General features: G+C 42.7%; 1 protein-coding gene across 3 annotated transcripts in view; it reads right to left on the bottom strand.

The window, feature by feature from the left end:
* wdr25 (WD repeat domain 25) overlaps nucleotides 1-23455 on the bottom strand; it is a 154074-nt gene that overhangs the window by 130454 nt on the left and 165 nt on the right. Inside the window, exons 1-2 of one of the 3 annotated variants that reach the window (XR_010002187.1) lie at nucleotides 23253-23385; nucleotides 20563-21356 (exon numbers count right to left, since the gene is read on the bottom strand). Coding sequence is in view for 2 of the 3 variants with exons in the window: in XM_008116932.3 (XP_008115139.1) it covers nucleotides 20563-21267 (705 nt within the window). In the remaining variant the exon portion in view is untranslated. Of the gene's footprint in view, nucleotides 1-20562; nucleotides 21357-23252; nucleotides 23386-23455 lie in introns of those variants that run through there. The other 2 variants (XM_008116932.3, XM_003224852.4) reach the window with 2 other exon arrangements.

Genomic DNA, 23455 nt, shown 5'->3' with positions numbered 1-23455 from the left:
TTTGAAACGATTTCTCCTCTGAGATGTTTTGTCCTTCAGATCATCATAAGCCTGTTAAAGTTTTTTTAAAACTTTTCTGCACAATCTTATTCAACACAATAAAACAGGTCTGCTTCATATGCAAAAGACAGTGTTATCTTCTACCTTTAACATGTAACTTTTTCAGTTCTAGCTCTTCAAGGTGCTGAACAGCCTCACCTACTGGTGAAAATGGTGGTCAAACATATATTGTAACACTGAAGCTATTTATGTATTATTAATCCCCTCCTAGCACTTTTTAGTGTGCAAAGTGCTTTATAGTAAGTAGCTCATTCATAAATCATGGCTCGCTAGATTTCAGTCAGACACATATGTTCCCCTTAGACCAAGCTACTCAGTTGGAGAAAAGAAAAACCCTCCAAAGCAGCATGTTCTCTGAGCATGCGTGAAACTAGGGTTTTAATGAAAAAAGAAATACAGTAGAGTCTCGCTTATCTGGCAGAATGTTGGATAAACGAATATGTTGGATAATAAGGAGGGATTAAGGAAAAGTCTATTAAACATCAAATTAGGTTATGATTTTACAAATTAAGCACCAAAACATCATGTTATACAACAAATTTGACAGAAAATGTAGTTCAATACATGGTAATGCTACATAGTAATTACTGTATTTACGAATTTAGTACCAAAATATCATGATGTATTGAAAACATTGTCTACAAAAATGCGTTGGATAATCCAGAACGTTGGATAAGCGAGTGTTGGATAAGTGAGACTCTACTGTATTGGGAATAAAGTAATGTGAAGCAGGCAATATGTTATAAGTCAAAACATGATTGATTAATACTAAATTTATTTATTTATTTATTTCAAATATTTCTATCCCGCCCTTCTTACCCGGAGGGACTCAGGGCGGCGTACAATTGGCAACAATTCGATGCCGATACATCATTAAAAACAACAACATATAAAAATACAACCAATTAAATACAGTATAAAATATAAAACATAAAACGTGTTTAAAATCCGTTCGTCCAATATCCTCCAACTTTATCCATATAACAATCTGGGTTATCATTTATTCATTAAAAGCCTGGGCACAAAGCCATGTTTTTAAGGCTTTTCTAAAACTCAAAAGGGTTGGGGCTTGCCGTATATCTCTGGGGAGGGTGTTCCATAGCCGGGGAGCCACCACCGAGAAGGCCCTGTCCCTCGTTCCCACCAGCCGCGCCTGTGAGGCAGGCGGGACTGAGAGCAGGGCCTCTCCAGATGACCTCAGGGATCTTCCTGGCTCATAGGAGGAGATATGTTCGGACAAGTAGATTGGGCCAGAACCGTTTAGGGCTTTATAGGTCAAAACCAGCACTTTGAATTGGGCTCGGTAGCATATCGGCAGCCAGTGGAGCTGGCTTAACAAGGGGGTGGTACGCTCCCTGTAAGCCGCCCCAGTTATTAGTCTAAAATTGTTATGATTGAGCCTCATGGCTCTGTTACTGACAGACGTGGGCGTAAGACTCCTCGAGAGTCAGATACTCTCGAGGAGCGAGAAAGAAAAAGACTGCGAGACATTTTTGCAGCACCATCTGACGAAGAGTCTTTTGAGGGGTTTACGGAGAGAATGGAGGAGGGGCTGGTTAGCTCGGAGGAGGATGAGATGGATTGGACTCGGGTGAGGGAGGAATTGGGTGCCACTGGCCATGATGGGATAGAAGATGAATGGGGACCTTCAGGATTAGACCCATGGTATAGCTGGAGGGATGGGACGGGATCCACAGCTGGAGATGCTGTGGGGCGTAGTCAGAGGTGTTCCAGCTCTGATGAGGAAAGTGATGAGGAAACGCCCGGGTTAAGGAGGACAGCTGACAGTGATGAGGATTTGTAACTGGCATAAAATGGGGCTTGGGAGCAATTGCAAATTGCGTTGGGCAAGGTAATCTGGACGAACGCTTGGGATCTGTGTGGGACGCTTTCCTGAAGACTGGTGTGTTTTCGTGTGCTGATACGTAAGTTGTTTTGGAATTCAGGGTCAGACGGCGGGAGGAATTGTGTGGGCATTTGTTTGTGCAAACCTGTGCTTACTCTTATTAGCTTGACCTTCCGTCGTCTTCTTGACGGACGCCATCTCCTGCTTTGAAAACTCGGACTGAACTGACCACGGCTTGTCTTCCCCCTTCTTGGACTTGGAAACTACAAACGTCTGCTTCTGGCTTTGATCTACGGAAAGGAACTGGGTCTACTCTACTGCTACAATCCTTGGCTGATCTGTTCGTGTTGGAAATCCTGTCTGCTGTGTGTGTGGGAGCGACGCAAGTTACTCTAAGCACAGTGTTGGCAGCAGAGAGGAATCTGCTGCCAATTAGTTGCATTCTTTTGTATCTTTTGTTCCTCGGCTTTTGTTTTGTTTATCCCCAGGCTGAAGCAAGCAGTTTGTTTTTACCCGGATTAAACTCCGGTTTAATCCGGTTTATCTTTTGAACGTTTTTCCTTGTCCCTTTTTGCTCCTAAAGGCTAATACTGCCTGGCCCTTGTATTTTACGGGCATTTTTGAGTTCTGTAATCCAATAAACTCTGTTATCTTGAACCTTGTGGCGTTCTGTCCTTGACAAAAATATCTGCTCTCACAATTAAGCTAAATTTAGATTTTCAAAGTGATAGCAGGATATTACAGAAAAACCTTTTTCTTAAAAGTTTATCATTGTTTTATTTCATGGGAGCCAGGGGGGATGTTTTACTCCATACACCCAGTCCTTTCTTATTAATATTACATACTACTCAACAATCCATGTTATTTTTTTAAAGAATTAAATGCAAAAAAAGAAAAAAAAAGAAAAGCTTTTTTAATAATCTTAAAGGTTCACCAAAGAGACTAAGTACTATCTATTAGGCATAGCTCGCTCTATCCTGCAATGGAAGCTATAGTGAGATAGATCAACTACCTAAAGCTCTCTGAATGAAATTTAAGATTTATGACTGAACAACAATTTGAACCTAGGTTTCCTTGTTCATAGTCTGACACTGCTGTTAACTGACATTAAGTTAACTTTGACTTATGGTGATCCTATGCCTAAATACTATAAATACAATAGAACCCATTTGATCTTCAAAACAGTCTCCTAGTTAGAACTTAGATGGGAAGCCACTAATGAAAACCAGATGCTGTGAACTATATATCACAGGAAGGAACTGCAATATATGCCTGACTATTTCTTGCCTAAGAAAACCCTGCGAAATGCATGAGATCACTACAAATCAACAGGCAATTGAAGGCATACATACACACAAATGAGACATCCACCATCATCAACAGCCCTGCTCATGTCTTGCATGTCTTATTCAAATACTACTGTTATTTTCTGCTAGTACTATGGTGCCATCTGCATATATTAAATTATGTTACCTCCTCCACCTTAGCTTGTTCAACACAAGTATCACAATGTTTATATATTCCATTTCTTGCTTTACTAGCTCCCTTTGATTGTGCCTCTCACATTCTAGGTTCCTATAATATGTATTGTGCAGCTTTAGACTGTCTTTTCACCTTTGGGCATATCAACAGCTGAACAGCTTTAAGTTCATGACTCATATTTATCCTCTGCTGTACCCCAATAGCTTGTTGAGTGTCTTCCAACCTGGAAGTGTCATCTTCCGGCAGTAACTCTTGTTTTGTTTTAGACTCTCTCATTATTGGATTTTCATAGTAAAAGACATACAAAGAGGGGTCACAACGTCTCCTTCTACACAATCCTAACAAATGTTAGCTGTGATGCCATTGCCGTTGTCTCTGAGAGATCTCAATGTCACTGCTGCTGAGTAGCTGTTTGCCACATTTAGTCTGACTCCTCAACAAAAGCCTATCAGACATGGAACAGCCTACCAACAATATGGCTAGTATCAGCATAGCCTCTTGCCTCATAGGAGCACAAAATCTCACCAACAGAGATATGTATAACTGCTTTAAAGAGACAGGTGATGCCCATGGCTTCCTAGGTAACAGATATGAACTACAGTGATGGAAACTGAAATAAAAAATAAAGAGCGGAGATAAACAAAGAGGGTCTCAGATCTAGAACGCCTGAAAGAAAAGGTAATTCCGAGTTTGTTTCCAGATAAAGTTCAAAGCACAGGTTCAGAACACTCTAGGCCCAGGCTAGAAACTGAAATCACCATCTGAGACCTTTTCACACCTGTTCTCACCTGTGGAAGTAAAACTGATAGCAAATTTTTTTGTGGTTGTGCCCTCATTATGAAACACCCTCCACAGGGAGGTTTACCAGGAAGCTTTATCATTATCTTGTCCATTCAGGCTTTTGTCTTGTAATTTATTTATTTTTCATGTATCTATTGGTGTTGGGCTGTTGTTTTTATTTTGTTTTGTTTCTTTTTGCAACTGCTTTTAATATTGTTACTGGTTTGGGCATTGTTTAAATTGCTCCTTTGGGAGTGGAAATAAAGCATGAAATACTGTTTTCACTAAGGTTAGGGAATCTTTTTAATAGTATATGTTGTAAGTTATTAATTTGTTGTATATGATTTAGGAAATTGGATTATTTGCTTTAGTTGCTTATGATGTTTAGTTGAATGTGTATGTTCTGTAATTTCTGCTTTTTAACAACTGTACGCCACTTTGAATCCCACCCATGGGAGAAAAGCGGGATAAAAAATGAAATAATAATAATAATAATAACAATAATAATAATATTTTCTAATATTTTATAAGCTTCCGTTTATTTTGTAATGGTGAAAATCAGTACATAAATCATTCTAATACATGAGTTAGTCTTCCTTTAATTAATTGAATCAACTGTCACAAAGCAGCCACTTTTTGGACACGTGAAGTCTATATAACTATTTTTAAACTGCCCTTTAATTGCATAATTTGGATGGTACATAATTGTTTAATGTTACACAAACAAGCAGAAATTGGCATTAGTCTGCCATCTTCCCTCACCCATGATCCATCTTCAGCACAGTTGCAAGGAAGAAATAAGATGTATCCTTATTTGTAAAGTTTGTTATGCCTAAACCTAAGGGAACATTAGTTTTAACAACAGCTTAAAAACAAAACAGGACAATGAACAGACCTGATTGAATTTAAAAACTCTGCCTAACATTTTCTGCTATTATTTAAATTACAAAGTAAGCTATCTGCAATAACTGTTCTAACACAGAAGTTCTTATCCCACCCTTATGGCATTTATATTTAATCTAACCGTGCCCTCTACTGGCTTGAAAGTTGCAACTGCAGGAGCTGACTGTGCAAAGAGCTTTTTTTTTTTAACTGTAATTGTTATTTTTCCAAGACATGAAATAGTTTGCAAAGGTTGTCTAGCATGCAGGGAGGCTCATACTCTACAAACTAATATTTTTGAAGCTCTAGCATACCTCAAACAATGTTTCCATCTGAGCTCATTAATTTAACAACAATGGTATAAGTTATATTTTAACTAGAAAATGTACTTGAAGATGACTTAAAGAAAACTTGAAAGAAGTATATGTGAAAAGGATCTTGGAGTGTCAGTAGATGGCAAGTTAAACATGAAGCAACAGTGTGATTCAGGGGCCGAAAAAGGCCGTGTATATAATTCTAGTCCGCATCAATTGGATCACAGTGTTCAAATCAAGGGTAGCAGAGGTGCCACTGTATTCTGTTTTGGTCAGACTTCACCTGGTATACTGTGTCCAGTTCTGGGCGCCACAGTTTAAGACGAATATTTAACAAATCCAGAGAATAACTACTAAGATATGACCAAAGCTCTGGATAACAAGCCTTATGAGGAACAACTTGGAGAGTCAGGTACTGTGGGTTTAGTTTGGAGAAGAAAATGCCTGAGAGATGAAATAATCTTCTTCTTCTTTATTCGGTCAGTCGTTTCCGACTCTTCATGACCTCATGGACCAGTCTGCTCCAGAGCTCCCTGTCGTCCGTCGCCGCCCCCAGTTCCTTCAAGTTCATGCCAGTAACTGCAAGGATACCGTCCATCCATCTTGCCCTTGGTCAGCCTCTCTTCCTTTTTCCTTCCATTTTCCCCAGCATCATGATCTTTTCCAAACTGATGAAATAATATCCCTCTATAAATATGTGAAGGGATATCATGGAGAAGATGGAGCACATCTGTTGTCTGCTGCTACAGAGACTAAGGCCCTTTCTACACTACCATATAATCCAGATTATCAAAGCAAATAATCCAGAGCCCTTCCAGACAGGCCCTATATACTTGGATCTGATTCTAGTTTTTCTGTATTAAACTGGATTATGTGAGTCCCCACTGCCAGATAATCTGGGATTAACACAAAACCTGGAATCAGTTCCTGGGATAAAGGGTCTGTCTGGAAGGGCACCAACATTAGCTGCTTTGAACTGGATTATATGAGTCTACACTGCCATATAATCTGGTTCAATGCAGATAATCTGGATCTTATATGGCAGTGTAGAAGGGGTCTAAGACGAAAGCCAATCAATTCAAATTACAAGAAAAGAGATCTCATATAAACATTAGGAAGAACTTCTTTATTGTAAGAACTGTTGCATAGTGTGGCATAGACTGCCTCAAGTGATGGATTCTCCTTCTTTGGAGATCTTTAAATAGTGGTAATCACTCAGAGGATTAGCCTAGATCACTGCTTCTTAAACTGTGGGTCCCAACCCCAAATGGGGTCCCCTTAGCTCAATTTTGAAATCACAAAAAATTGGTAACAGTAAAGGTTTTTGAACATTGCCTAGTGGCTGTTCTAGACATTACACAAATCTGTTGTGCAGGGTTTACAGCGGACTCTGCTGAACATGCTTCAGCTGGACCTCATAAAAAGGAAATTTAGCCTGTTGAGCAAGTTGTGCAAATGCTGACATATTTTCAGAAAATGTATGATTTTTATACCTGTTTTATATACACCTACCCTGTTTCCCCGAAAATAAGACATCCCCGAAAAATAAGACCTAGTAGAAGTTTTGCTGAATTGCTAAATATAAGGCCTCCCCTGAAAGTAAGACCTAGCAAAGGTTTTGTTCGGAAGCATCTCCAGTGTCATGGAACCAAGTCCCAGGGCTGAATTTCCAAGCCCTGGACTTGGAGTCATAACATAAATAATCCTGGAAGCACCTGGCAGAAGAAGATAGAATGAGCCTGGGAACTCGGGGTTGAAAGTATAAACAATTATAATTGGTATAGTGTGTGGGAATAGTAGAAATGTGATACAAGGGGTGGGGTTTGATGATGATATTTGCGTGTGGTGTTACGTTGCATCAGAGGTGATAAAAATGATTGTATGTAAACATTAGGTCATTCTCGACTTTTCCCAAAGTCATGTATTCTTCAATAAAGATTGGATTTGAGAGCAGCTATCTTTGATCTGCGTTCAGACTGGTCCTTTGAAGTGAGCCTGACATTTAAGTCGAGAATCCCGTTCTCACCCTCCTGCGGATTCGCAGTGAAGTGATAATGAATGAATGAAGGAGATCAAAGCCCAAATGGAGCAGGGAGGCCTTTGCCAGGGGCCCGGCCGTTGGGGGAAGAGACGCTGCAAGCCATAGCTTCCTCTACGGGGTACCCCAGGCCGAACGGCGTGACCCAGAGGATTCCCAGAGGAGGAAGAGGCGTTTCTGCGGCTGCAGAAACCAGTTGGGGATCTGGAGGAAGCATGCCGGAGACCGTGGCCCTGCGGTTATCCATCCTGGAAACTAATTTATCCAGGCTGTCGGAAACCATGGGGAGGTTGGTGCCACTATTGGAAGAGAATCTCCAAAAGGAGCCCACCCGATATGGCGCCGAGAGAGAGCCAAGTAAAGAAGGAGATTGGAGCCAGAGGGGCCAGCGCGCCTCAACGCAGAGCCCCGTGGAGGCGAGGGGCGAGGGGGATGAGGAATACTGGCAGGAACTGGAGTTCCGAGACAGAATGGCACGCGAAGTGGAGCGCCAGCAAGCTCTGGGAACTCTGAGGCCGCCAACTCCAACAGAACTTCCAACCCCCCGAATGGGCGTCGGGGTGGAAAGACCACTGGGGCCAGGGATCGGGTCCAGTGGATTAGCGGACGAAGGCAGAGAGGAGCCGGAGATCCAGGAAGAGGAGGAGGATGTGCCGTACGACGAGGGAAGGCGAGATGCGGCAGCTACAGCGAGGCCCGCATTCGGATGGGTGGAAGGGCCAACAGCAGCGGCAGAATTTCGGGAGCCGCGCAGAACGACCGCCGGAGTGGGGCGCGGCGTGTTCAAAGGAGCCGTCCAAGGAAACCCGATGCAACCCTTCCCCATGCCTCCCAGACAGCATCAACGGGCCACAGAATGGATGCAAAGGAGGGAAGATCTCAAACTGGAATACGGAGGGGAATCATCTGAACTGAACTTTTTCCTCATTAGCATCAGAGGATATATGGAAGACAATGCACACACATTCCCCTCCGAAGCAAGCATGGTTCGGGCCATCGGCAACACACTAAAGAGAGGAGCGGCCAGCTGGTATGTGCAATTACATGCCAGACGCGACCCATGCCTGAGGTCAGTGCCCCGCTTCCTCGCCGCACTGGAAAACCGGTTCAGAGACCGGCTAGAGCAATTGAGGGCTCGAGACCAGCTCAAAGGAATAAAGCAGAGGGACAAAACGGTGCCCGAGTACGCAGAGGAATTCCTCCATCTCGCGGAAAGGGTACCAGAGTGGTCCGAAGTGACCAAAGTGGAGATATTTAAAGAGGGACTACGCCCCGAGGTTTTTAGTTGGGCAGCGCACAGAGACGACCCAGAAACACTCCAGGGCTGGATACAACTAGCGGGGCGCGTCGAATCCACCCTGGCCCAAGTAAAGCGTTTCAGGGGCGGCGGCGGCCAGCAAAGACCGGTGGCGAGAGGGCGAGGAGAAACGAGGAAGCAGGAAAGGCCCGGAGGGAGGCCGGGGATCCCCTTCAAAGGAGATGACAACAAACCCAAGCCGGGATGCTTTGTATGTGGGAAGACGGGCCATCGAGCAGCAGAATGTTGGGCCCGGAAGGGGGAGCCGCCAAAACCCTCAAAGCCCAAGTCAGCAACCGGGAGGCGAGCGGAGGAGGAGGTGCGAGCCTCAGAATCTTCGGAAAGGCTGGTGAGTCGAGACAAACGCATGCTAGTAGTGCCAATCTGCCTATCGGGGCTAGAGAATCGGGCCACCTGCAGGGCATTCGTGGATTGCGGTTGTTCTAGGAACATTATAACTCCGGAACTAGCAGGAGCGCTGAAATGCCAGCAGACGTTGCTTACTCCCCGATTGCATTTTCGCAGCTAGATGGATCAGTTGCTGCTGGGGAAGTATCTACAAAGGAAATACGGGGGGTCCCATGTAAAATAGGCAAATGGGAAGGAAGAATATCCTTTGTGATAGCCCCTATTGCCACATACCACGTAATACTAGGGATCCCATGGCTCGAACAGGCAAATCCCGAAGTAGATTGGAGAGGAAAGAGCCTAGCATTTAAAGAACAACAGACGCAATGGGAGATAAGCAAAATAGCAGGAGAGGAGGACGAGGAAGATGAAGCAGGTGAAATAGACCCACAGCTATTGCCACCTGAATACAGAGACTTTGTGGATGTTTTCAATCAGAAAGAGGCAAGTAAATTACCTCCCAAGAGGAATATAGAAGTAGAAATTGAAATAACCCCAGGAGCAAACTTACCAAAACCAAAAGTGTATCCCATGTCTGTTCAGGAGAAGGAGGAATTGAGGAAATATATTGATAAGAACCTGGCGCGAGGCTTCATTAAGCCATCCAATTCTCCTCTCGGAGCCCCAGTGTTATTTAGGAGAAAGACAACTCCCTAAGATTGTGCATTGACTATCGAAATTTAAATGCAATTACTAAGGACAATAAATACCCTATGCCCTTAGTAAAGGATTTAATTACCGTATTGAAGAAAGGGAGCATATTTACTAAACTTGATTTAATTGAAGCATATCATAAATTAAGAATCAAACCTGAGGATACTTGGAAAACTGCATTTTCCTGCGCATTCGGCCATTTTGAATATAAAATTTTGCCATTTGGGTTAAAAAATGGCGGCAGTTGCTTTATGCAGCTTATAAATGAAATACTGCACCCATTGTTGTACCGAGGGGTATTCATATTCCTTGATGATATATTGATCGTGAGCGAAGATAAAGAAAAGCATGTGGAATTGGTCCGGGAAGTTTTGCAGAGACTAAGGGAAGCAAAGCTGTATGCAAAACTGTCCAAATGTGAATTTAATAAAACTCAAATTGACTTTCTGGGGTATCGGATATCTCCAGAAGGGTTAGCTATGGACCCGTCTAAAGTATCAGACGTAAAAGAATGGGGAGTACCCCAAACAAGAAGGCAATTGCAATCATTTCTGGGGTTTGCAAATTTTTATAGATCGTTCATAAAAGGCTTTGCGCAAATAACCGCACCCCTTACTGAACTTTTAAAAACAAAAGGGAAAGGGGAGACCGCAAAAGTGAAAGCTCCTGGCGCCAAACTGAGTTGGACGCCAGAATGCCAAAAGGCATTCGAAACCCTAAAAGGATGCTTCACAGAAGAACCCGTCCTAAAACACCCCGATATCCGGAGCCCTTTCATAATCCATTGCGATGCTTCGGACTGTGCATACGGGGCAGTACTATTGCAAAAGGATCAAAATGGGAACTTAAAACCTTGTGGATATTTGTCCCGGAAGTTCAGTGAAACTGAAAAATGTTGGCCCATATGGGAAAAAGAGGCATTAGCCATATTAAAAGCCTTAGAATGCTGGCGACACTTCCTCGAAGGGAGCGGAATCCCATTTGAAATTTGGTCTGACCATAAGAACCTCCAGTATTTAAAATCTCCTCGAAAATTGTCCCCCAAACAAATTAGATGGGCACAATACTTCAGCAGGTTCGATTTCCAATTAAAGTTTTTCCAAGGGAAACAGAATGTCTTGGCTGATGCTCTCTCACGCATGCCTCAACACGAAGGCATAACCACAGCAAAAGAGGGAACAATATTCTCTGATAAACAATGGGGCTTAGCTGTCAGGACAAGAGCGCAAACCCAAAGAGAGAACACTGCTATTATTGAATTCGACGGGGAAAGTAGTTGGGGAAAAGAACTGAAACAGTCATACGAAGGAGATCAGTGGATCGCATCCAACGCAGAAAAGGGGGAGCAGAAGGGGGGATTTTGGTTTGTGAACAAGAAACTGTATATCCCAGCAATATTAAGGATTAAGATTTTGCATCGTTTTCACAATAACCAGAGCGCTGGTCATACAGGAATTACAAAAACAACAAAGGCAATAGCAAAACATTGTTGGTGGCCAGGAATGAGGAAGGACATAAAGAATCATGTTGTTCAATGTGATGATTGTGCCAGAAATAAATCGAGAGGAGGGAAGCCAATGGGATTATTACAAACAGTAGCAGAACCTACCAGGCCTTGGGAATGTGTAGCTATGGACTTTGTGGGGGAACTGCCGGTTAGCAAAGGGCATCGTTATATTTGGACAGTATTAGACCTGTTTTCTAAACAGGCCCACTTTATAGCACTGACAAAATTACCATCGGCAGAAAAACTAGCTGAATTATACATAAACCATATTTACAAACTTCATGGATGTCCCAGTAGAGTGGTCAGTGACAGAGGGGTTCAATTCACAGCAAAATTTTGGGAAAAATTCTTGGAAATGCTAGGAGCAGAAAGGAGTCTAAGTTCTGCTTTTCACCCCATGACAAACGGGGCAGTAGAACGTACTCAACAGACACTTGGGCAGTTCCTTCGAATGTACTCTAACATGAGACAAACTGACTGGTCTAAGTGGCTGGCTTTCGCAGAACTAGCTTTTAATTCGACTATACATTCAGCAACAAATAAAACTCCCTTTGAAGTAGTTTACGGGTATGAAATACAGCCTCTGCCCCAGTTGCCAAAATGGACAGAGAATGAAGAAACAGGGGCAGGGAAATGGAAAACTCAAATGCTAGAATGCTGGAGTCAAGTGACTGCATCCTTAAAGGAAGCACACAAAAAGTATAAAACATTCGCAGACAGAAAAAGGGTGGAAGGCGATAAATTGGAGAAAGGAGATTTAGTGTGGTTAAGTACCCAAAACATCAAATTGGGGCTACCTTCGAGAAAATTGGGCCCCAAATATATTGGACCATTCAGAATACAGGGGGTTATCAACGAAGTGACTTTCCAGTTGGCATTGCCAAAAAGTTTAGGGAAAATACACCCAGTATTCCATCGCAGCTTACTGAAAAAGTATATGGGTACTTTGGACAAAATGGACACATAGAGTTATTGTTTGATTTATTTCAGGATTGTGATGAAAGAAGAGCCGAAGAGGAGGACGAAGAAAAAGAGGGCGCCATGTCAGTGCCTGCCAAATAAAACACCAGAGCATGCAGGATTGGTAAATATCCATACCAGTTGTACATGAAAATAATGGTAGTAACAGGAAATTTTTGATAGCATTCAGTTTGTCTGGTTATGTTGGTTTGTGATGACAACTACTGTACAGTATATAATAAATGTTCATTTTTTGTTCAACAATAAATGTGAATTCTTCTTCATGGAAAAATAAAACATCCCCTGAAAATAAGACCTAGCACATCTTTAGGAGCAAAAATTAATATAAGACACTGTCTTATTTTCGGGGAACTTACTTACTTACTTACTTAGGCGATCCCTCGTCGTTCGAGGACGATAGTCTTCCAACCTTGGTATCTTGGGCGTGTGTTCTTAGGTGACTGAAGAGACCGATTCTTGACCCGCATATATTCCCGCAGTGAGGACATCGGTTTCCAGGTGGAAGGCGGTCCCGGTTGGGGTTAGCTTGACGCTCCTTCCTCTTGGCACGTTTCTCCCTTAAGCCCTCCGTTCGTGCCTCTTCGAACTCCGCAGCACTGCTGGTCACAGCTGACCTCCAATTAGAGCGCTCAAGGGCCAGGGCTTCCCAGTTCTCAGTGTCTATGCCACAGTTTTTAAGGTTAGCTTTGAGCCCATCTTTAAATCTCTTTTCCTGCCCAACAACATTCCATTTCCCATTCTTGAGTTCGGAGTAGAGGAGCTGCTTTGGGAGACGGTGATCGGGCATTCGGACAATGTGGCCAGTCCAGCAGAGTTGATGGCGTAGGAGCATCGCTTCAATGCTGGTGGTCTTTGCTTCCTCAAGCATGCTGACATTTGTCCGCCTGTCTTCCCAAGAGATTTGCAGGATTTTCCTGAGGCAACGCTGATGGAAACGCTCCAGGAGTTTGGTGTGACGTCTGTACACAGTCCACGTTTCGCAGGCGTAGAGCAGGGTTGGGAGGACAATGGCTTTATAAACAAGCACCTTGGTCTCTCTACGGATGTCCCGGTCATCAAACACTCTCTGCTTCATACGGAAAAATGCTGCACTCGCAGAGCTCAGGCGGTGTTGTATTTCAGTGTCGATGTTGACTTTTGTGGAGAGGTGGCTACCAAGGTAGCGGAAATGGTCAACGTTTTCTAATGTTACACCGTTAAGCTGTATTCCTGGCTTTGCAGAGGGATTAGCTGGTGCCTGTTGGAAGAGCACTTTGGTTTTCTCGATGTTCAGTGAGAGGCCGAGCTTCTCGTATGCTTCTGCGAAGGTGTTTAGAGTGGCTTGTAGGTCTTCTTCTGAATGCGCACAGACTACGTTGTCATCAGCATATTGGAGTTCTATAACAGATTTTGTGGTGACCTTGGTTTTGGCTCTCAGTCTGCTGAGGTTAAATAGCTTGCCATCTGTCCGATAGATGATTTCCACTCCGGTGGGAAGCTTCCCATCAACAAGGTGAAGTATCATAGCGATGAAGATGGAAAATAATGTGGGGGCAATAACACATCCCTGCTTGACGCCTGATTCCACCTTAAATGGGTCACTTTGGGAGCCGTTGCTGTCCAAGACTGTTGCCATCATGTCATCATGGAGGAGCCGCAGGATGTTCACAAATTTGTCAGGGCACCCGATTTTTTGGAGGATGGTCCAGAGAGCGCTGCGATTCACTGTGTCGAATGCCTTTGCAAGGTCAATGAATGCCATGTACAGAGGTTGGTTTTGTTCCCTGCATTTTTCTTGGAGCTGTCGAGCAGTGAAGATCATGTCCACTGTTCCTCTGGAGGGACGGAAGCCATTCTGGGATTCTGGGAGGGTGTCTTCTGAGACAGGGAGAAGGCGGTTTGCAAGGATTCTTGCAAGGATTTTCCCGGCCGAGGTTAGAAGGGAGATACCACGATAGTTCCCGCAGTCTGTTCTGTCCCCTTTCTTGAAAAGGGTGATGATGGTGGCATCCTTGAAGTCAGCTGGGATTTTCTCGGTCATCCACACCTTTTTAATGAGCTGGTGGAGTTGTTGTATCAGCTCAGGTCCACCCTCTTTGAAGATTTCAGCAGGAATCCCATCAGGTCCGCTGGCTTTGTTGTTTTTTTGTTGGCTGATGGCATTGCTGACTTCTTCCAAACTAGGCAGTGCTGCAAGCTCATCCCTGGTTTGTTGTTGCGGGATTTGTGAGAGGGTCTCTTCGGCCACATTGGAGCTGCGATTCAGCAGGTTCTGGTAGTGCTCTTTCCAACGTAGTGCAATTGATGTTTTGTCCTTCAGAATTTTGGTTCCATCTGATGAGCGTAGGGGCTGTATGCCATGGTTTCTTGGTCCGTAAATGATCTTTGTGGCTTTGAAAAATCCCTGAGCGTCATGGGTATCTGCAAGGTGTTGGATTTCTTCAGCCTTCTTTGTCCACCAGATGTTCTTGAGTTCTCTGGTCCTTCTTTGGACCTCAGCTTTTGCACTGGCATAGATCTTTTTCTTGGCAGCACAGTTGGTGTCTCTCTGCCATGTTTGGAAGGCTTTCCTTTTGTTATCAATCAGCTGTTGGATCTCTTTGTCGTTATCATCAAACCAGTCTTGATGTTTCTTAGTTAGGTATCCAATGCTTTCTTCACAGGCTGTGATGATGGAGGTCTTCAGTTTGTTCCAATGTTCCTCAACATTTTCGGGGTGTTCTGTGGGTAGATGATCTTTGAGTGTTGTTTGGAGAAGGGCTCGTTTGGAGGGCTCCTGAAGGGCTTGGGTGTTCATTTTGCGCCTTGTTTTTCTTCCTTGGAGTCTGCGTTTGGGGACGATCTTGATAGCCATCGTGGATCGGATTAGCCTGTGGTCTGTCCAGCAGTCATCAGTACCTGTCATGGCTCTTGTGAGAAGCACATCGCGGCGGTCTCTGGCACGTGTGATAACATAGTCCAGGAGGTGCCAATGCTTTGACCGAGGGTGCTTCCATGATGTCTTGAGCTTGTTTTTCTGGCGGAAGAGCGTATTGGTGATGACAAGGTTGTGCTCTCCGCATTTGGTGAGAAGCAAGATGCCATTCGAGTTGCTGTTTCCAACCCCGTCTTTTCCTATGATCCCTGGCCACAGGTCAGAGTCCCTTCCGACTCTTGCATTAAAGTCCCCCAGGAGGATGATTTTGTCCTCCTTAGGTATCTCCGATAGGATGGTGTCCAGCTGACAGTAAAAATTTTCCTTGATGTCTTCGTCAGCATCTAGAGTTGGTGCATAGGCGCATATGATGGTTGCCTGTTGGTTTTTGGCAAGGTTAATTCGGAGGGTTGAAAGTCGTTCGTTGATGCCAGTGGGTGCTTCAGTCAGGTGCTTCACCAGGTCGTTTCTGATCGCAAAGCCAACTCCGTGTATTCTTCGCTCTTCTTCAGGCAGTCCCTTCCAGAAGAAGGTGTAGCCTCCCTTTTCTTCCTTCAGCTGCCCCTCTCCTGCTCTCCGGGTCTCCTGAAGGGCTGCTATGTCGATCTTAAAGCGTCCCAGCTCCCTTGCAATGAGAGCAGTCCTGCGTTCGGGGCGTTCGCTGTCAGTGTTATCTAATAATGTCCGTACGTTCAATGTTCCAAAGTTCATTTTTCTTTTTTGGCCGCAGAGTGGTGACCCCTCTGGACGCGGCAGTCCAGTCAGGGTAGGAGAGGCAGACTATGTTTAGGGCACCTTTTCTAGCCCCTTCCCCGTGTGGGGTGAGCAGAGCGGATCCTAAAAAGGGCTGCTCAGTCATGGATACAGCTGCCGGACTACTCAACTGCCTCGGTCCTTGAGGTAGAACGACTGAGTCCATATCCACCGCCCATGTGCCAGTCTGTGACTAGGGGCTTCCAGATTTCACAGTCCTGCCCCCGTCGCCACTCGCTGACGTAGGTTTGTTTTTATTTTTGTTGGAAGACGCCTGTGCGTGATTTTTTTTAATGTGTGGAGGTCGGTGCACGGCCGGTCAACACACAGTCTTCACAGAGTGAGGTTCCAGCAGTGGTGTGGTTAACACAACGACAGTGGCTTCTCGGTTTGTTGCAGCCTTCTTCCGCCTTCACAGCCGTTGTAACATGTACCATGTTATCCTCCGCCTGCTCCGCCGTTGAGGTCTTTGGGTCTTCGGATTGTGCTTGGTCTGGAACCTCCCCTGCGGCCACTCCTGGGAGTGCATCACTCCAGTGGTTGTGCCCACAGGTTCATCGGAACATGCAAGCCCCCTCACCACGGCAAGGTGACAATCCATCGAGGGGGAAACACGGTATATATATACCGTGTTTCGGGGAAACACGGTATATAACTGGGCTAACGTAAATATTTCTCAGTTTGAAATGGGTCAAAAGTGGAAAATTTTAAGAAGCCCTAGCCTATTTGACCCTTGTAGTCCCTTCTACCTCTAAGATTCAATTATTCAATTATACAATTGAATGAAAAACTGAATGCACAACTAAATGTATAGTACGTGTTTTGATCCACAAAGGCACTGCATGGACATTGCACATGTACGTACAACTCTATTTCCACAACCTTGAACTGAATGCAGCCTTTCTACAATTAACAAAAATGCCCAACCACTTATACAGAGAAACATATAGACACCAATGCATAGTAGTATATTTAGCAATATACTGTCAAAGGCTTTCAAGGATGGAATCACTGGGTTGCTGTGAGTTTTTCGAGCTGTATGGCCATGTTCCAGAAGTTTTCTCTCCTGACATTTCACCCACATCTGTGGCAGGCATCCTCAGAGGTTGTGAGGTACCTTACAACCTCTGAGGATGCCTGCCATATTTAGCAATAGTTTCCAAAAGAAATTCCTGTCAGAATGGTCAGTGGTGAAAGTTTCCATATGTTCTAGTCAGCAACCTCTAGACATCCACAGGATGGGAACAATTAGTGCAATGTATTTCCTGAAACAGAGGAATTTTTATTTTTATTCTGTCAGAAGCCACATGTCAGTAATAGGCAAGGCCGCAGCCAGAATTAGCTAGGTCCACTTTCTTTTCTTACTTTAATAGAAATTGAGAGCTCCATTTGGCTCACTTGATTTGATCACTCGTACAAAAGGGTTGTGAAATTAACCAAAGGGTCACAGTTTGCCCATCTTTGAACTAAAAAGCTTTTTTCAGCTTCTCACTCACTCTGAAGTTTAAAACAAATGTTTAAAGCAGACTTACTAGATACCAAAAAAAAAAGCCAAGCAATATGGAATAATTAATCAGTATGTGCTAGGTGAGGACCTGGGGCATAAAACAGAGGACAAGGGAACTTTTTATGCATTGCTACTTTATAGCCAAAGTATTATGCTAGATCTATTGATAATAATACATCACCTTGTTTTTCTATAATGATGTTGAGAACTTGATTTTTGTGGCTTCTATTCTCACTATTCTCCCTCCTTAGTTAATTAACTTATTGCAAAGTGGCATGTGAAAGCAAAACTTATGCTAGTTAAAGAAAAAAAAGATACATATTCTTGTATGTCTTTTATACTTCAAATCCTTTTTACAAAAATGAAAAATGAGACATTATGGACAGCAAAGCAGATAAGTCACCTGCTGATGTGAAGAGCTAGGATTAACAGCAGGACACCTCAGAAGCCTTCCAATAAAATCTTACAGTGCATATCAAACGTCATTACAACTAACCCAAGAATCATCTAAGTGCTTTAATTACAAGGATAACTTATGAACAGTCATTTGAAATCTGTACAAAGAAAGCAGTTCAGGAAAATTACAGCTCATAATAGGTCACAGGAAATCAAAACCAAATCAAAAGGTCTGTGTCGCTCTGGGTGGTTGGGTTTTGCCTTATCTCTTTTAGCAATTTCTTCATCTCTGGCATTCAATGTTCCATTGTTTTAACATATACATATAATAAACCTTGGTTTTATGTTATGTGCAGAGTGCAGAACTATAGCATTTGAGAGAAGTCAGAGATAGTAAATAACTCATTGGGTTCCAATGAAGACTATGATGTTTAGCTTTACAATTATGCAGAATGTGAAATAAGGGAGGTCAGCTGGATGGTAAAGGTTCACAGTAGCAGCTACTGAATCCAGAGCATTTCCAGTTACAGATCTCAAATAATGAGCACAGAAAGATTTCCTCATTTTTATCCATCTGTGTTAAATATCTGTAGAAAATATTTTTGCTAAAACTGTGACAGTAAAGTAGATTAATCCCAGATGCCAGAATGGTTTCCAGAACATCTCCCAAGGGGCATCTGGGGCAGGACCTTTCCCCTGAAGCTCTGTGACATCCAGCATCATCCATTCCCCTTTCTCTACAAAGGATGTGGTTGAGCAATTGCTTGGCCCAGCAGTATCAGAATGTATCAGAAGGTTTGTTACTGACTCATGCTTCCTATCTCAGGAAGGCTTACATGAAGCATACTAGATCAAGCCCCAGTAAAGGAACATTCTAGCCAGTATCACAACTGGGGAATCATCTTTGCTCCTCCTATGCCTTCCCCACCAGGAAAAACAAAGACAGAGCATATTCGATGGAGACACTTTCTGAAGGAGAATTTCGCAAACAAGGAAACTGCATTCCAGCTGCAAAATTTCGCTATTATCTTCCTTCTCCTTATTATGAGGCCCCTTCCACACAGCTGAATAAAATCTACATTGAACTGGATTATATGGCTGTGTGGAAGGGCCCTTAGAGGAGGAAAGCCTCACAGGAGATTAGAGAGGAAGACATGGTAGCCAAATCTGGACTGAAGCCCAAAGGTTCTCCATCCCTATCTTAAAGCTATGGGGAGTTTTTTGTGAATAAAAGTAGTTTGATTCTGTGAATCAAAGCATTACTGGTCCACATGGAACATATTTGATTCTGTATAATGATGATATCTGGTCATAGCACTTATACAACACTTGCAAATCATGCCACTATGGCCACATAGTAAGACTCTGATTTGATCCCACCATCTCCTGACAGTAGTCAACAGTGCTGGACTAATATTTCAGTAAAGCTTCTGATTCGTTGTACTAGATCTGCTTCAGTTGCCTGAGAAATAATGGAAGACTTAGCTATTGCAATGTATGCCTCTTTTTGAACGAGGCTGCCTGATAAGAGAATTAAAGTCATGAAATTTCTGTGACACAGAAAGACAGGAATAGCAAAATCCTAAAATAATCTTTCAGTTGAACTGTAGTGTCTACATATGTAAGGCATTTCAAAGATGCCAGGGTTGTGTTCCCAGTCTTTTCCTGTAGAAGAAAACATTATTGGGAGAGCTGAGGTCATATTATGCTCTTCATTTTTTCTTCCCTGTATTTTTTCATATCAATAAATAATACCACAAGATGCAATTCTAACAAGTAGCTCCTTAAGTAGTTTAAACTCTATTTAAACCGTTCCAGTCTGTGTCCTCTTTCTAAACATAGAAAAAGCCCCAAACTTTTCATGCATGAAGTAGAAAATCCAATTGGTTCCCCTCTCCACACAGTAGTAATACCATAATAAACTATATAATTGATCATTTGCTGTCCTTTAAAAAGTAGACCAAGATATGTTGCCTAAAGTGGAGCAGCTTATCTTGCCTAATCAGAGAGCTGGCTCTGTTTGGGGAAAAAACACTATGGAATCATTGAGAACACTAGCAACTAGACTCACTGCAGTGGGCTGAGGGGAAAAATTCAACCAGAAACTCAGGAATCCAGCAAAAGAGTAGAGAAAACACCACAGTGTCATCTAGCTCTACATAAATCAGAAAATGAAATCACAGCTGGATACTGAATACAGTTCTGGGCTCAAGGAGGATGTTGTAAAAAAGGATAAAAAGGACAGCAAAAACACTAATAAAGGGAATTACTAATTTCCTTATTCATTAAGTCAAGCTCTTTAGCTTAACCATTGAAAACGGCAGTGTTTTAAAGCAAAACTCTTCTTGTATGAGCATGCAGCAGGGTTGCCCAAGACATTATGCCATCTGAGGAAAGCAAAAGGATTGTGGCCAGTCTCAGGCTGATTCTACACTGCCCTATATTCACCATTTAAAGGAGTTCAGTTTCACATACAGTACACTGCCCTGAATAATAATAATAATAATAATAATAATAATAATAATAATAATAATAATAATAATAACAACTTTATTTGTATTCCACCCTATCTCCCCGAAGGGACTCAGATGAATGTCTCCATCTTTCTGCCACAAAAGAGCTAGTGACATAGAAAAGGACGCACAGAGGTACATCAAAGACTTTCATAATTCAATGACATCTCATTCGTTTTTCTCCATATAAAAACATTCAGTTGTTTTTTATGAAACAGAATGCAATAAAAATATGTTCTGTAAAGCATTACCTTGACAGTTTTATCCATAGACACAGAAAGCAACATATGGCTCCACTTCTGCAGAGGGCACCATTGGACTGCATTAACTGGACCACTGTGTTCAGACATCTGAAACACCAGATTCTTTGGAATTTCACTAACTCCATATTTGGATCCTAAATATGACATCAAATACTGGGAAACTTGAATGGACATTCTATCTCCTGCTGTCTCCATTTTGGTTGCACAACTTGCGCCCTCTCTACAGTCTTCATCTTCATGAGGAACTGAATTATTGCTTTGTCTCATTCTTTTAGGGATATATGGTCTCAGCCCCTGTATAGGAACATCACTGTCATCATGGGTCCTCTTTGGTGAAAAGCTCTCATTCCCAAAAAGCACATTAGGTTCCAGTAAAGAGGTTCCTGGTTGTTTATGATTCTTAGTTATTTTCAAATCAACAGGATAAAATTTCCTGGGATAATCTGTTATCCGCAGCTTTTTATTGCTCTGTAGATTCTGTAGAAGAATATCTTCATGACAGATGTTCCTTCTGGAGCTGTCAGTTCCTTCCATACAAAGGGCTTTATTCTCGCAAACTGTATATAGTTCACTACAGTACTGAACAGCACTCTCTGCAGAATCTGTCAGATTTGTTTCACTAATGGCAGCATCTTCAGACTTCTCAGCCTCTGATTCAGAATCTGAATCATCATAATCAACAAGTGAGTTCATCAAGTCAGCTATAAGACAAATTTCCAACTCCTGTATTTAGATTCCCAGCAAACTGGAATCTAATTCATTTCATATGCAGTAAACGGCATCTACAATGAAAGTAATCAACAAATTAGGAAAAGTGTTTTAATTGGTTCGACTCCTTGTATTTATTACGTTTATTTACTTTAACCCACAGTTTCAGTTTTTTATAAGTTATATTGAGTTTAGTTTATTTCATGTGTTGTCTTGATTACTGTTTGTCTGCTTTTTGAGCATTGAATGTTTGCCATTTTTGTTATCTTTTGGAAACCGCCCTGAGTCCCTTCAGGGAGAGAGGGCAAGTTATAAATAAAGTCTTAAATTATTATTGACTTTTAATTAAATAAATATTATTTCTGACTTTACTTGTATTTACAAACAGTTATACAACTCAACCTCAGAATTCAGTAGCGAAATGTTAAGCCTTTTAACAAGTAACCATCAGACCTTTTTTCACCAATATTGTGCTTACAATACAAGGCTGCAAATACTAACTTAACCTACTAGTGTGTTTTAACAATGTTATTAATGGATCTGTATGTATTGTTTTGTTTTTATATTGCATTTTTGGGCATTAAATTTTGCCAATTTTTGTAAGCCGCCCTGAGTCCGCTCGGGTGAGAAGGGCGGGGTATAAATGTTGTAAATAAAATTATAATAAATAAAATACTAACCTTGCCAAGAAAACCCTTTTATTTTCATAAAGTACTTAGCCTTCTCTGCCAAACAGTGTTGGTGCTGACCAAACTAAAGAAATTGGTATTCCTTAAGTGAAATATAACTTTGGGCCTGAAGACAGTGGGTGAATCTACACTGTAGTGCTTAACCCCAAAACAAAAACTGCAGATTGTCACTGGGCCAGGAGTGAATAGTAGAAACACTGACTTGTGAAATTCTGATATACAGCTGGTCCTCCTTATCCATGAGTTTGGGGGAGGGGTTAATCCAAAAAGGGCATTATATTATTGCACCATTGCATATAATAGGACTTGAGAATCCATAGATTTCAGTATCCACAGGGGATCCTGAGAACAAATTGCAGCAGCTACCAAGAACCTGCTGTATAGCCTAACTCAGGAACACGCCTGCATTTATGTGTATGAAGAATGTCTATATGTTCCCATTCAGTTTTCCAAACTGCAAATATCTGGCCATGTGTGACCATAAAATAATAAAGTCAGTCAGATGAAAGTGTGTAAACTGAATATAAAGGAAGCAGAAAAGTGAATTCAAGACTGTATTGGGAAACATATCATTGCTTTAATGGCAGCCAGATACAAATGAGACCAGGTCTCCCTTTAAGCATATGGTCAACTCCATTCTGCAACAGACAACTACTAAAATATGTTTTGCCATGAAACTATGACAACTTGAAACTGTGGGTGTATCTACACTGCACAATTAATGCAGTTGGCATCACTTTATCTGTCATGGCTCAATGCTATGTAATTGTGGGATTTTTGCAAGGTCTTTAGCTTTCTCTGCCCAAGAGTGCATTTACACCAGGCATGGGCAAACTTGGGCCCTCCAGGTGTTTTGGACTTCAACTCCCACAATTCCTAACAGCCTCAGGCCCTTTCCTTTCCCCCCTCAGCCGCTTAAGCGGCTGAGGGGGGAAAGGAAGGGGCCTGAGTCTGTTAGGAATTGTGGGAGTTGAAGTCCAAAACACCTGGAGGGCCCAAGCTTGCCCATGCCTGATCTACACTGTAGAATTAACGCAGTTTGACACCACTATGACACCATGGCTCAATGCTATGGAATCATGGAAGCTGTAGTTGCACTAAGCATTTAGCTTTTTCTGTCAAAGACTGCTGGGAGTTCATCCAACTACAGCTCCCAGGATTCTTCAGCACTGGGCCATGCCATGAAAGTGGTGTCAAACTGCACTAATTCTACAGTGTAGAGGCACCTTGGAAACTCCGTCTCGGGCAGAGCTCACACAGGGCCTCAGAAGCGCCTCTTACCTGTGGAGACGACTGAATATGAACCTTAACATAACAGAAGCAGAAAACGAAGGGCCGCTGCATGTATGATCTATGAGGTGGGGGACTCATTTCACGGTAGCACTGACGCAAGTCGTCTCTGGCATAGCTTTGCGGCATGAGAAAAATGGGTCCATCACTCATAGGGGTCCCCCCGGAAACTCAACCGCCGTTTTATAGTTCCC

The sequence above is a fragment of the Anolis carolinensis genome, chromosome 1 (genome assembly GCF_035594765.1).
Source record: "Anolis carolinensis isolate JA03-04 chromosome 1, rAnoCar3.1.pri, whole genome shotgun sequence".
NCBI classification, from domain to species: Eukaryota; Metazoa; Chordata; class Lepidosauria; order Squamata; family Dactyloidae; genus Anolis; species Anolis carolinensis.
Note: the sequence above shows the minus strand (reverse complement) of the source record. Positions and strands in the feature narration are given on the sequence as shown.